Source organism: Heliangelus exortis, chromosome 1 (genome assembly GCF_036169615.1).
Source record: "Heliangelus exortis chromosome 1, bHelExo1.hap1, whole genome shotgun sequence".
Lineage (NCBI taxonomy): Eukaryota > Metazoa > Chordata > Aves > Apodiformes > Trochilidae > Heliangelus > Heliangelus exortis.
Window position 1 is genome coordinate 27,744,256 of NC_092422.1, and position 12,338 is coordinate 27,756,593.

General features: G+C 37.9%; 1 protein-coding gene across 10 annotated transcripts in view; it reads right to left on the reverse strand.

Moving 5' to 3' along the window:
- The window catches only part of FNDC3A (fibronectin type III domain containing 3A), a 124,105-nt gene that overhangs the window by 71,061 nt on the left and 40,706 nt on the right, over window positions 1-12,338 (reverse strand). For 8 of the 10 annotated variants that reach the window (XM_071739103.1, XM_071739120.1, XM_071739112.1 and 5 more), the window contains one exon: window positions 9,082-9,157. The exons of the other annotated variants lie outside the window; for them this stretch is intronic. In XM_071739103.1, coding sequence (XP_071595204.1) covers window positions 9,082-9,157 — 76 coding nt within the window. The remainder of the gene's footprint in view (window positions 1-9,081; window positions 9,158-12,338) is intronic. 10 annotated transcript variants of the gene reach the window in all.

Below are 12,338 nucleotides of genomic sequence, written 5' to 3' on the forward strand. Positions count from 1 at the left end.
GAAGCCAATAATAGATCCTACATCAATTTTCTCCTCTTTTTCCTCCATAAAACAAATCATACGGGGCTATTTCTTTGCCATTAGCAGGATAGTCAGGGAAGAAAACTGATGAACTGACTGTAATGCCATGGGTCTATAATAATATTGCCAGATGCAGACCTGACCAGCCTAACATGGTTCATACAAGACTCACCCAACTGATTCCAGGCTCAGCTGGAAGACTCAGAGAAGCACCTGAATCTCAGCATTTTGAGTTAACATTCATAGCCCTGTGTGCTAGATAACCACTGACTACACTAATGGAAACCAAGTTTTGGGGGGCATTATCTAGCTGCATCTTAGGGCTGTGACTCCATTCCTAACATGGACCTCCAAGTACTGGTAACTTGTAAAAAGTTAGATGCTCATGGAAATGGATGAATGAGTTAAAAATCTCACATGCTTGAGGACAAAGATATTTATTGTGTGTACAACTGCAAAACAACAGACTCAAATGAGATGTTCTCAGGATGCAGCCTTTCTTATGTCAGCTTATAATAGCCAGACTTCAGCTCCAGAATGGAGACATCTCATTTAGGTATCTAAAATTATGTGTCTGTGTGCAAGTTAGGACTTTAAACTTCCATTACAGCAAGTGGAGATCTAGTTAGTGCAGCCAGTGGAGCCTGGAGAGCTATTCACTGCAAACTGATGTCAGCTGAAAAGCACTGACTAAGTCTTCACTGGTTCTGATGGGAGTTTAGATCCAAGGCCACATATAGAATGCACATTTAGACACCTACAATTAGATGTTTTTAGTATGCAGCTGAAGCACTGGTATTTCAAACAAATGTCTCCAGAATCTTCTTCCAGTCAGGCTGAGTTTGCAGCGTGGAGCTTGCAGTGTAGTGAAAAGAGGGAATAAAGGGGATATCAGAGAAGGTACAGGGGGAGATTGATTTATCAGAATATACAGGAAAATGAGACAGGACAAGGAGAACCTGACTGAGCACCTTATAATGACAAAAGTAATTTATGAATTCATTCATAAATTCATTCATTCATTCAAAATGTGTGAAATCTGTCAAAATACGATAAATGTTAGAAAAATATGTAAGAATAAGAAGGTAACCAAGGCAAAAATGTTAGAAGTGTTTTGTCTGCATAAATATATTAGATCTATTTAGGACATTTTAAATAGAAATCAATGACAGAAAAGTTGAAACACTAAGTTTTCCCTAAAAACACACTACAGTTTGATTGAGATCTAAACAATGCATTTCCCTTTTTATCTGTTGTTTGGTTTTTGCAGGGTTTTTTTTTGTTGTTTCTTTGGTTTTTTTAAGTTTGCTGCTGCAGAAGGTTACAAAACAGATCTAGTTTGCTTTTTAATAAAACTTTTGCTAAGTCTAGTTTATTCTGGGAATAGCATATTTTAGAAATCCAGTATTTATAAACCTAACAACGTGAGATGCTCTGGCAGAAAAAGCAGCAGGATAAAATAAGCTTTTCAAGCACCATTTTTTTGGTGTCATCCCTGTCTCTTTAAGGACTGAAGAAGATGGGGACCACCAAGACCTGATCAGTTATCAAACTTAACAGAGGAGAAGGTTAGGCAGTTTCCAGAGAAGCCTGAGGGAGCTCCATTAAGAGGCAAAGTCTCATGGCCACTCTCAGGGCAGAAAGAGCTGGATCAAAACAGCAGACTTCTAGATCACAGCTTCATTCTGCTCAGGTGAATGACCTTGCTTTGCACTACTCTGCAGGTTTTACTGAGCTACTGAAACACATTCGAGAGATTGTCCTGAAAGAGTGAAAACTGCCTCTGCCCTACTGCAAAAGGGGCTACAGAATCAAGTAGACAGACCCAAGCTGGTTTTAATTCAGCTCAGCACTAGTAGTAGTGCTAGAAAAGCTGCAGCAGCAGGGCTTATAGGAAAGCTTTACCTGCTAATAGCACTTAAATTATGTATTAGGGATCTCCTGTGTGTTAAAGTCAGTACACGAGCATTCTACATGCACTGCAGCAAGGGCATAAATCCATCATTATTTCTTTATTTTATATGCTAATTTAACTTTAAAAGGCTAAAGGGTAAGTCTGTGATAAAATTTGCACTGTTTATCACTCTAGGCTATAAAAAGAACAGCTTCTACTTACAATTATTTTGGAATGAGAGCCCTCCAAATAAAGCTGCTACAGCCACGCCTTGTGGCCACTCTCCTCATCATCTTATTCCAAGACAGAAGAATATCAAACCTCCTCTGCAAACTCCTACATAGCTGACCAGTACTGATCTTCTTATTATTTTTAGTTGGACTGTAGGTATTTGGAAATACAAACGTCTATAAAACGATTTCTAAAAGGTGTATATTGAAAGTTATTTCCAAACAGAGATGCTTTAAAGTTAAGCTACCCTGAGACTCAAACTCTACAAGGACATCCTCAATTAATAGTTAAATGGCTTTAAGTCACTGTAGCTTGCTTTGACCTCATACTTTTAGTTGACTTGACCTACCTTTCCACAAAGCCTTCTATGAAGGCCCTCTATATACTTCTTATAGGGATCCTAAAATTAATGTGTAAAAAAGGATGTTAGTATTCATACCCTGTTTCAGCCTTGCATATCATGTTTAGTCTTCTACAGCACTCAGAAGGAATCTCTAAGACAACTGGAAGGATTTACCATTTAGGGTGGGTTTATTTTTATTTTTTTAATGTAATAAACCCTTACATCCGTGCCTTCAGAAGCCTACAGTGAAGAAAAGCTGTAAAACATCTTTGAAGATGAAAAGCAAATAAACTTACACGCATCATGTAACATTTCAGTATTTAGAAATGAGAAACAGGTAAATGGAAACAAGGATGAGAATTATTTCCTTCTTGGGCTACAGAAAAAAAAAAAAAAAAAAGAAAACCCAGAGCAGCTTCCCTGGATGGCTCCAGTAAACTGCTCTTAATGGAAGCAGCAAAACTAGAGAGCACTGAACTTTGTCGTCTGGCTTTCCTTGTAAGGGTTCATTATCCAGACTCTTGAGCTACCTGAAGACTGGAGATGCTCAATACAAGAATTTTAGTTAAAAGCATTCTATTGGTTTTACTCATTTGTTCCATTACTACAGATCTACGTATTTAAATAAATGTTATTTTATTTCTAAACTTTTCCAAGTGCTCAGGTGGATACTGAGTATTTTAACAAACAAGATGTGGTATTTCTGGAGATGATTTTACCCTTAAAGCCAATAAATGGGATCATGACTGCAGTGCTGTGTATCCCAGTACATCCTAAAGTCACCACAGAATAACAGCACGCACTTGTTCCACTTAACAGTGGGTTTAAGATTGGATAATAAGCTCTGGTCTTCTGAAAGAAGCATCCTCTAATGACCATTAGCAAGTAGAACAGTCCCTTCTGAGGGGGTTGTGACAACTTTGACAGAATTTATGACTCTATCTTTAACCATTTCCAATAGTAATAAATTAGTTTTAAATAAAACTTAACACCGAAGCATCAGATGATACTGAGAACAAAATAAATGTAGGGGTATTTTTGGTTCAAACCTAGTTAAATAGAAGTTATACTTTGATTTTAACACATTCATCTTGGTTTCTCTAACACTATCTGAGAACAATCAAAACTCATGAGACCCAGCAGCAGGTAACAGCAATAGATTGAGAGGAGCCTTGAAGAGGACTTGGGATATGAGTGGATGAAAAATTAGACACAAGCCCAGAAGGCCAACTGTACCCTGGGCTGCATCAAAGCAGCTTAACCAGCATGCTGAGGGAGGTGATTCTCTCCCTCTACTCTGCTCCCCTGAGACCCCACCTGAAAATCTGCATCCAGCTCTGGAGCCCTCAGGAAAGACATGAACCTGTTGGATCAAGTCCAGGAGGGCCACAAAAATGATCAGAGGGCTGGAGCACTTCTCCTATGAAGAGAGACAGAGAGTTGGGGGTGTTAAGCCTGGAGAAGAGAACGCTGTAGGGAGAGTTATTGTGGCCTTTCAATTTATAATGGGGGCTTATAAGACAAGCAGAGAGATACCTTTTACCAGGCACTGTGACAGGACAAGGGGCAATGGTTTGTAAGTGAAAGGAGGTAGGTTTAGACTGGATGCAAGACTGAATTTTGTGATGACAATGGTGATGCACTGGAACAGGTTCCAAAAAAACTGTGGATGCCTCGGCACTGGAAGTGATCAAGGACAGGTTGCCTTAAGCAATCTGATCCCATGACAGATGTCCTTGCCCATGGCAGGGGGCTGAAATTAGATAATCTTTGGAGGTCCTGTCTAACCCAAACCCATGATTCTGTAAGAGTTTTATTCACATAATGTTCTAGGTAATGGGCAGGCTTAGTGTTGCCATGCTGAAGTTAATCTTAGAATGAAATAAAGTCTGTGTTTCACTATGGTAGTCTTAAAATTCTTGTGATCTTTTTTTCCTCTTGATTTCCTTTAAATCACTTTTCAGAGGCATTTTGTTCCTTATTTTAAAAGGGAAAAAACGAGGTTAAAATTGCTTAACTTTTATCCTAGAGACTAACTTAATACTGATACTTCATTTAATTTCAAAGCATGAAGTATTTATGACTCACCCTAATTTACATAAATTTACTTATTTTATTATGAAAATGGCAATTTTCCTTTGCAGAGACATATAGAACATGGTCTCTCTTATTATGTCAAGTAACATTTAATAGCCTTTAGCTGTAACTTGGGACTGTTATAAAATGTGCTCAAGATGAGTCATCTTCATTCATTTATTCTGCAATAGGAAGAATTCATGAATGAGTGATCTGCAGTAATTCACTTCGACAAAGAGAGCCCATTCATACATTTCAAACCTGGTTTTCTGAATCACTGTAATGTAGCTGATTATTTCACTTTAACAGAAGAAAATTTCAGCTTAAGGGAAGTTTCCTCAGAAGTCTGGGTACATGGGAAAGTAGTTTCATACATCTGAAAGAGCTCTTCTGAAAAGAAACATTTTGGTCCAGCACATGGGTACACAGATATCTTCCTATCTAGCTAGCAAGAAAAGCAAAGTGTCTTTGGAAAGTAGGAGACTGACAAATGGTTTAAATTGAAATTACGTCAAGAGAGGGCAGAAGTCATCTCTATCAGACAAACCAGTGGGCAGCCAAAGAAAATATTTTACAAAATCAGAGAAATGGCCACTGGCACACAGGAGTGCACATTTGAAGCTGTGTTTAAGTCAAAATACATACAATAGAAATGCAACTAAGATTCAGGACTGCTAAATACAGAAATAGAGCAACCATGCTTCTTATTTTACGGAAATATAAGACACTGAAAACAAAATACACAAACTATTTTAAGTCATCAAAACTTTGCCAAAATACAGGAATGGGGAGGAAAGGTCCCTTAACCACCACTGTTCTTCTGCCAGCCTTAAGAGAGTTCAAACCAGGAAACAATCTTAAGATCTTTTTCTCCCACTCTGCCATGGAAGAGGCCTGCATCAAACCACATCTCACTTACCATAGTTTCAAAAGAGCCATAATTTGACAAATATTTTATGAGAGTTACCCCAGTAAAGAGAGGACAAAGTCAGCCCAGAGACCTGGATATAAATGCAGCATTTAATTCAGAAGCTCAGCTCACAGAAGAAGAACAGTGTAGCCCTCCATTAATGGGTGCTTTAAGTTTTCATTCCTTCACTGATTCAAGGACAGCTCTAAAATAGTCACTTTAATCACACCTCTCCTTTCTCCTGGGAAGACACTGACTTTCCTTGTTCTCAGATTAAGAAGTTCTACCCTATGTATAGAGTATCCAAAAGAAGGATAGTTATTTTATCTGTAAAGAGGACAGTAACAAGAGCAGTACAAAGATTGATGGAGTGTCTCAATGTTTCCAACAGATGGGGATATGATGCAAGAAAATGCAATTAACATGATGGTTAAATTTATAAACCATCCACACTGACTTCAGCAGACAACACAGTCTCAAGGTGAAATGACCAGCAATAAAGTACAAGAAAGATCTAGAATTATCCAAGGAACAGAACCTTACAAATCACCTGAACTACTGTATCTGCACTTCTACTGCGGAGCCATCCAGAAGCAGCTCACTGCCTCTCAACTTCTTTTCCTTCATTTCATTATACTTACACAATTTGAAGTTACACGTGTGCCTATGAAAACTGGCCACCAAGAAAACTGAATTTACATTTTATTGTTTTCACAATGTGACAGTGTGTAACATTCTAACTTGTTCCTATCCTCTGTAATTAAATTATTTCTCCTTTTTCCTTGGCTATCTTTTAGTAAGACTTTACTCCAAAGAAACAACATATTAGTTACCCACCATTTTCCTAAGCTTATTAAAAATAAGATTTAAAAAATTAAAATACAGACTTAAAAAACAGTAACAAGCTTCATCTTCCTTAAAAAAAAGTTACTATATTCAATATTGAACTGAAGTCCTTGTTATTTGTAGAATACTGAACATCCCACAAAATATGAAATAAATTCTCAGAACCAGTTCATTCTAGAAAGCAACCATCAGAAACAAAGACAGTTTTGTGATCATTTCTCATTCTATCACACATAACTAAATATTGTGAATTACATATGTAAGTTCTACAAGCCACAGTTTGAAAGAATATTGGAATGCCTCTAGTAAAGTATTATGTGCATTTCATGAATAATCTTTGCTTGCACTAATGCTTTTCTTCCAAGTGGTTTCTGAGTGTGATACAAGACAAAAACATTAATTGCAATACACAACATACCTGTTGTATGTAATTACAAGTGTTCTGTGGGCAATATGTGCTGTGGTTTTGCAAAGAATGTTTACAGATAAACATTTTTAACTACCTTTATTTACACAGTACATTATAGAAGAATTGAATTTGCTCTCTTCACAGATACTTTTTAAGTCACAGAAGTCAGAATTTACTATAAAGATGGGTAAATAGTTACAGGAAAAACAGATTGGAAAAAATTATTAAGGAACTTCATAATTACTAAAATGACTTCCCACTGATTGCATCTCCACTGAATTTTGCCATCCTTGCTGTCTTCACATCTTTTTTTAAAAATAATCTCCTCACATTTATAGGGTTTTGTCCAAACAATACTCCTTATGTATTTCTACATCTAACTCTGGTTTGACCTAATAACTGAGTGCATACAGTGAAGGAAAAAAAAAGGAAAAAAAAAAAGGGAACTGATGCAAGCTTCTCTCTTAACAGTCAATGCAATAGTCTCCTGTGTCTGTAACCCATTTCGTGGGCTTTTCATTCCTTCTGTTGCCACATCAAAGACAAATACATTTGAGAAGTTGTGGAAGAACAAAAAATAGTACCAATATAAAATTTGTTTCTACAGTGTACAACCTTTATACAAATTTACACACAGAAAGCAGGAACATAAACATTCCTCATTAGTTGCAATAGATAACCATGAAAAAGTACAGCATCAATTAGGAAGGGAATTTTTTCTTTAAGCCAAACAAACCTAACAAGGCAAAATGTAGAAAGACCCATTGGCATAGCACTCATAAACCACAGAAATGTCTCAGGACTGGCAAGAATAGACCAGAAAAGAAACATTCATAAGATCACGTGCATTTCAGATTCTGTTTTAAGATTAGTGAGTATACAGCTACAAAAAAGCCTCTATACTCTCTGTTTTGCTACCAACTCTAAGCTGTATTTTCATGTCCTGGAAGGGCAAAGGACAGGAAAATTGTCCTTATAGCAGATGGTTTGCAAAAGCTGTGGAACTCATTTGGGCTCTACCTTCCTAGACTCTCAGTGCCACTTTTCAGGAAAGTTGTAAAAACCCTATATGAGCTTGCAGTTAATGAGACTCAAGAACAATTATCTAAGAACTTCTCATGTTCACTCTCATATTTAAAGCATGAAGAAGTCAGCAGCTGGATCAAATCACAATAGCAAGCTGCCTACTTGGGAAGCAAGAGGGACCAGGTAAGGATAAAAGCTGTACCATGAAAGGTTAGAGCCTGATATATAAAGATATGATCTCAGTATTTTTGCAATTCATCCCACACCCCCTGCTTTCAAGATGATCATGCAAGGAAAGTGCCCTGCCCCCCAAAGCCTATCTGATAAATCAAAATAAGCCCAAATAAATGCATGCCTCTCAATGATTTGTGCAACAGAAATGAAATGTACCTTAATCTGCTCCTTAACTTAAATTTCAAGACAGAAATCACTATGTTCCCATATCTAACTTGCCATTAGATTTTGACAAGTGTTTATTACACAGCAAATTTCAAATAAACCTTTTAGACCTGTGAGCTGCAATACAGATCCATTTGTGACTTAATGGAAGCAACAACAACCTGCAACCAACACAGTTTTGAAAAATAGAGCTAATGGGCCTGTAAACTTTTAAGAATTGTTAATATACACTCAATTACACAAGGTCTCCTTTTAGTCAGTTATTTTGTAGCCAAAGGACCTATGACACTGGAAAGCAGACCTTTCCTCCCATCTCAAACTGGAGAGAGAGGGGAAGGAGCTGGAAAATACTTGCTTCAGCTTCCCAGAATGTTGAAGTTGGGCCAACATCCAGAAAAAAAGAAGGCAGGATTCACTGACTCAGAAGATGACAAAAGTGACTCTGTATATATAATATATACATAATCTATGGATACTCTCTTTAGGTAAAGCATTTATGTTTTGAAGCTGCAATTGCTAGAACTCAGAAAGGTCACAATTTGGCCCCTATAGATAATGAGAAACTAGAAATGGGAGAACAGGTACTGCTGGGATGGGCAAACAATGCCACCTGACAGCAAAGAATAAAAAAATCCCCTCAAACTTAAGATCTGTGTAATAAACAGGGCTAGTCAAAATTTGCTACAATACTTCCCCGTTTGCTTTGCAAACTGAAAATGTTCCTCACTTCCCCTCCCCAGGAAATTTAATTTCATCTAAGAAAAAAATACTTCATAGTAGTGAAGGCTAAATCAAATGATCCTTAGCACCCAATATTTTAGGTCTTTAAAATTGCTCTTGTATTTAAAATAATTTCTGTCACAAGATGCCTTTTATTTATCCTGACACAGACTCAGGAAATAATAAAATAAATTCATCAGCTTTACCTGTAATGCACTGAAACTGTCCATCTTCTCTTCTTATTGTAAAGGCTTCCCCTGGATTAACTTGCACAAGAATAACCTTAAAAATAAAAGAGTGTTTACAACAATTACAAAGGAATATGATACAGAAGTCTGGTATGTGCAAAATAAGAAAGCGTTACTGGGAAAAAACAACATATTTTTTTTCTGGTTAGTAAATCCATTATTTTTCACTTCACACTGCTTGCTTCCTTCTTCCCGCAGAGAAAAAGAGATAAGAGCAAGAACAAGTACAGATATTTTTAAACAAACATTTTTCAAAGAACCAAGGAGAGAATAACAACTGATTAAAACAGTACCAGTACAATTCTTGACTGCTTAGTATAATAAAAAAGCTATTTGTACAGCTTAAATTATTTTAACAAATTACATTAACTTTAACATTAACATTACTAAAGCCATTACATAAAGCTTCAGAAGGAAGCCTAGAAGTCCCAGTGTCTGAATTTTCAACACAGTCACTTGGCAAACAGTTTTCAACATAAGGTAAATACTGTGTTTTTTCCTTCTTTACATGATCCAAGCATGTCTGTACATTCATTAAGGAAAAAATATTATTAAAATCATAGTAAAGTAAGTATACCATATGCAGAGCATGAAACAATGTGTATAGTTTTATTTGTGGAAAAAATGTTTATCATGATTTTGTAAACCCAAGCAATGCAGAACTGATAGCAAAGCACACTTACCAACCAAAAACAAACAGAGGAAGCCTGACCTGTACAAAAGCAGAAGCTTGTTACCATTTTAGGCTTCTCTATTCTCAGTTGAAACCTGCCTTTCTTTGAGAGAAAAGGTTTGCAACGAGGAACCAAGCTAAAATAATGGACAAAGGAATCATAAAAAACAAACATAAGAAAAAGGTGCATTTCATAATCTCCTTTCTGGAAAATCTTTTTTTCAGTCTCTCTTGTGTATGTCTAAATAGAGTGTATATTCTTTTCCTGGTGTGAAATCAGAGAGACAAATTTTTTATTTGCACAACTCTTCAATAATGCTAAAAAGAAAAAAAAAAAAAGACACTGCTAAATGCTAAAATAAAATCAGTCCCATTTATGGAAAAAAAAAAACAAAACAAACTTGAGTGTTATTCATTTTAGTAATACCAGGTAGACCAGGAAAGGGTGAGAAGATGGTTGGAATCATACAAACTCCTTCCCCTCTGGTAGAGGAACTGTATGAATTAATGACAAGATGAATTAATGACAAGCTACCCAAACATAACTGCAACTTTGATGAGATGAGATGGATATTCACAATTTCAAACTTGGGCCTTGTGATTCAATACCAATTCAGCTCAGGTTTGAGCACACACTTTAAAAATACTACATGAAATTGTCTCATGTGGTACAGTAATGTTTCTGCAGCAAGATGTCTCAAGAAGCTTTAGGGTCTTTGAAAAAAACCCCAGTGAATTATATCACTACATTTTATCTTGTAGATAAATCTATCAGTTCTTCTGATGTGTGCCTGAATATAAAATTCTGTAAGAGTTAGTATTCATAATATAACCTGAACTTAGAAACAAGAGGATTTTAGAAATGAACTTAGTCAAATAAGATTTAAGTCTTCAGAAAATACTGTTTTGCCAGAGTTAAAATAAAGTGTTTGAACATAGCGTGAACGTGACAAAGGAAAGAAATATGAGAGGATGAGTTCCTACAATTTCTTTTCAGACTCACCAAGGAGGCATAGTTTTTGAAGAAATATTTCATTTATTTACTTTTCCCTTTCTGCCACAATTGGAAGTTTTAGCTTGAAATTTAGATTGGAATAAAAGTACCTAAAAGCACTGCAGGAGGCCACAAGAACATCTTTCTGCCTTTTCTGTGTGGGTTGGATAACAACATTTGCCCGAGTCTTTTGGCTAATTTAGTATGCCCTAAGTCCTGGGAGAAGCCATTCTAGCTGCAGCTGACACGTCAATTTGTTCAACTTTCAGCTCAATATTCTAGGTCTCCACTGTACAACCTATGGAAGGTAGAAAAGCTGCAAAGACCTCAAGTTTTAGGGCAATGTCTGGTAAAGTTCACTCTATTCCTACTTTTAAAGAAACAGGACTGCTCTCCCATTCCTTCTCAGTGCCTAAGGTTGGTAACCGGGGCAGTAACCTTGGGAACCTGCTGGTTTTCTCTCCTCCAGACCTCTGCTACAGGATAGAGGTCTGAAGACCTCCAGAAAACCTGGAGGTTCCATTTAGCAGAACAGATCTGACCATGGCAGTACATGTACTGATCCAAATGCAGCAAGTGGGCCCTATTGCCAGGCAGAAAGGGACCTTGGAGTCTGGATTGACAGGAAGCTGAACATGAGCCAGCAGTGTGCCCAGGTGACCAAGAAGGCCAATGGCATCCTGGCCTGTATCAGGAACAGCGTGGCCAGCAGGTCCAGGGAAGGGATTCTGCCCCTGTACTCAGCACTGGTGAGGCCACACCTCGAGTCCTGTGTCCAGTTCTGGGCCCCTCAGTTCAGGAAGGATATCGAGGTCCTGGAGCAGGTCCAAAGGAGGGCAACCCGGCTGGTGAAGGGACTCGAGCACAGATCCTATGAGGAGAGGCTGAGGGAGCTGGGGCTGTTCAGCCTGGAGAAGAGGAGGCTCAGGGGAGACCTCATCACTCTCTACAACTCCCTGAAAGGAGGGGGTAGCCAGGGGGGGGTTGGTCTCTTTTCCCAGACAACTTTCAACAAGACAAGAGGACACAGTCTTAAGTTGTGCCAGGGGAGATTTAGGTTAGATATTAGAAAGAATTTCTTTACGGAGAGGGTGATCAGACATTGGAATGGGCTGCCCGGTGAGGTGGTGGATTCTCCGTCCCTGGAGACGTTTAAAAAGAGACTGGATGTGGCACTCAGTGCCATGGTCTAGCAACCGCACCGGTGGGTCAAGGGTTGGACTTGATGATCTCTGAGGTCCCTTCCAACCCAGCTAATTCTATGATTCTATGATTCTATGCCTCCTGATTATTTTTTTTTTAGTGGTTTGTCCTGTGTGAGAATCTTCATTGTTCACTTTCACAGCTCCTCTGAGAAGATAAAGGCTCAGCATGGCAACCATGGAGAGGGGGATCTGTTCAGTAGCAGTTGTGTCAGAAGGAACAGGTCTCATGATGGAGTCTCTGACATTTGGGATGCCATCAGATTTTCATATCTCTGACTTCCACTCAAAAGGGTGGGGAAACTCACTGACTTCTTGCAGTTTAATTAGATACTGGGTTTCCAGG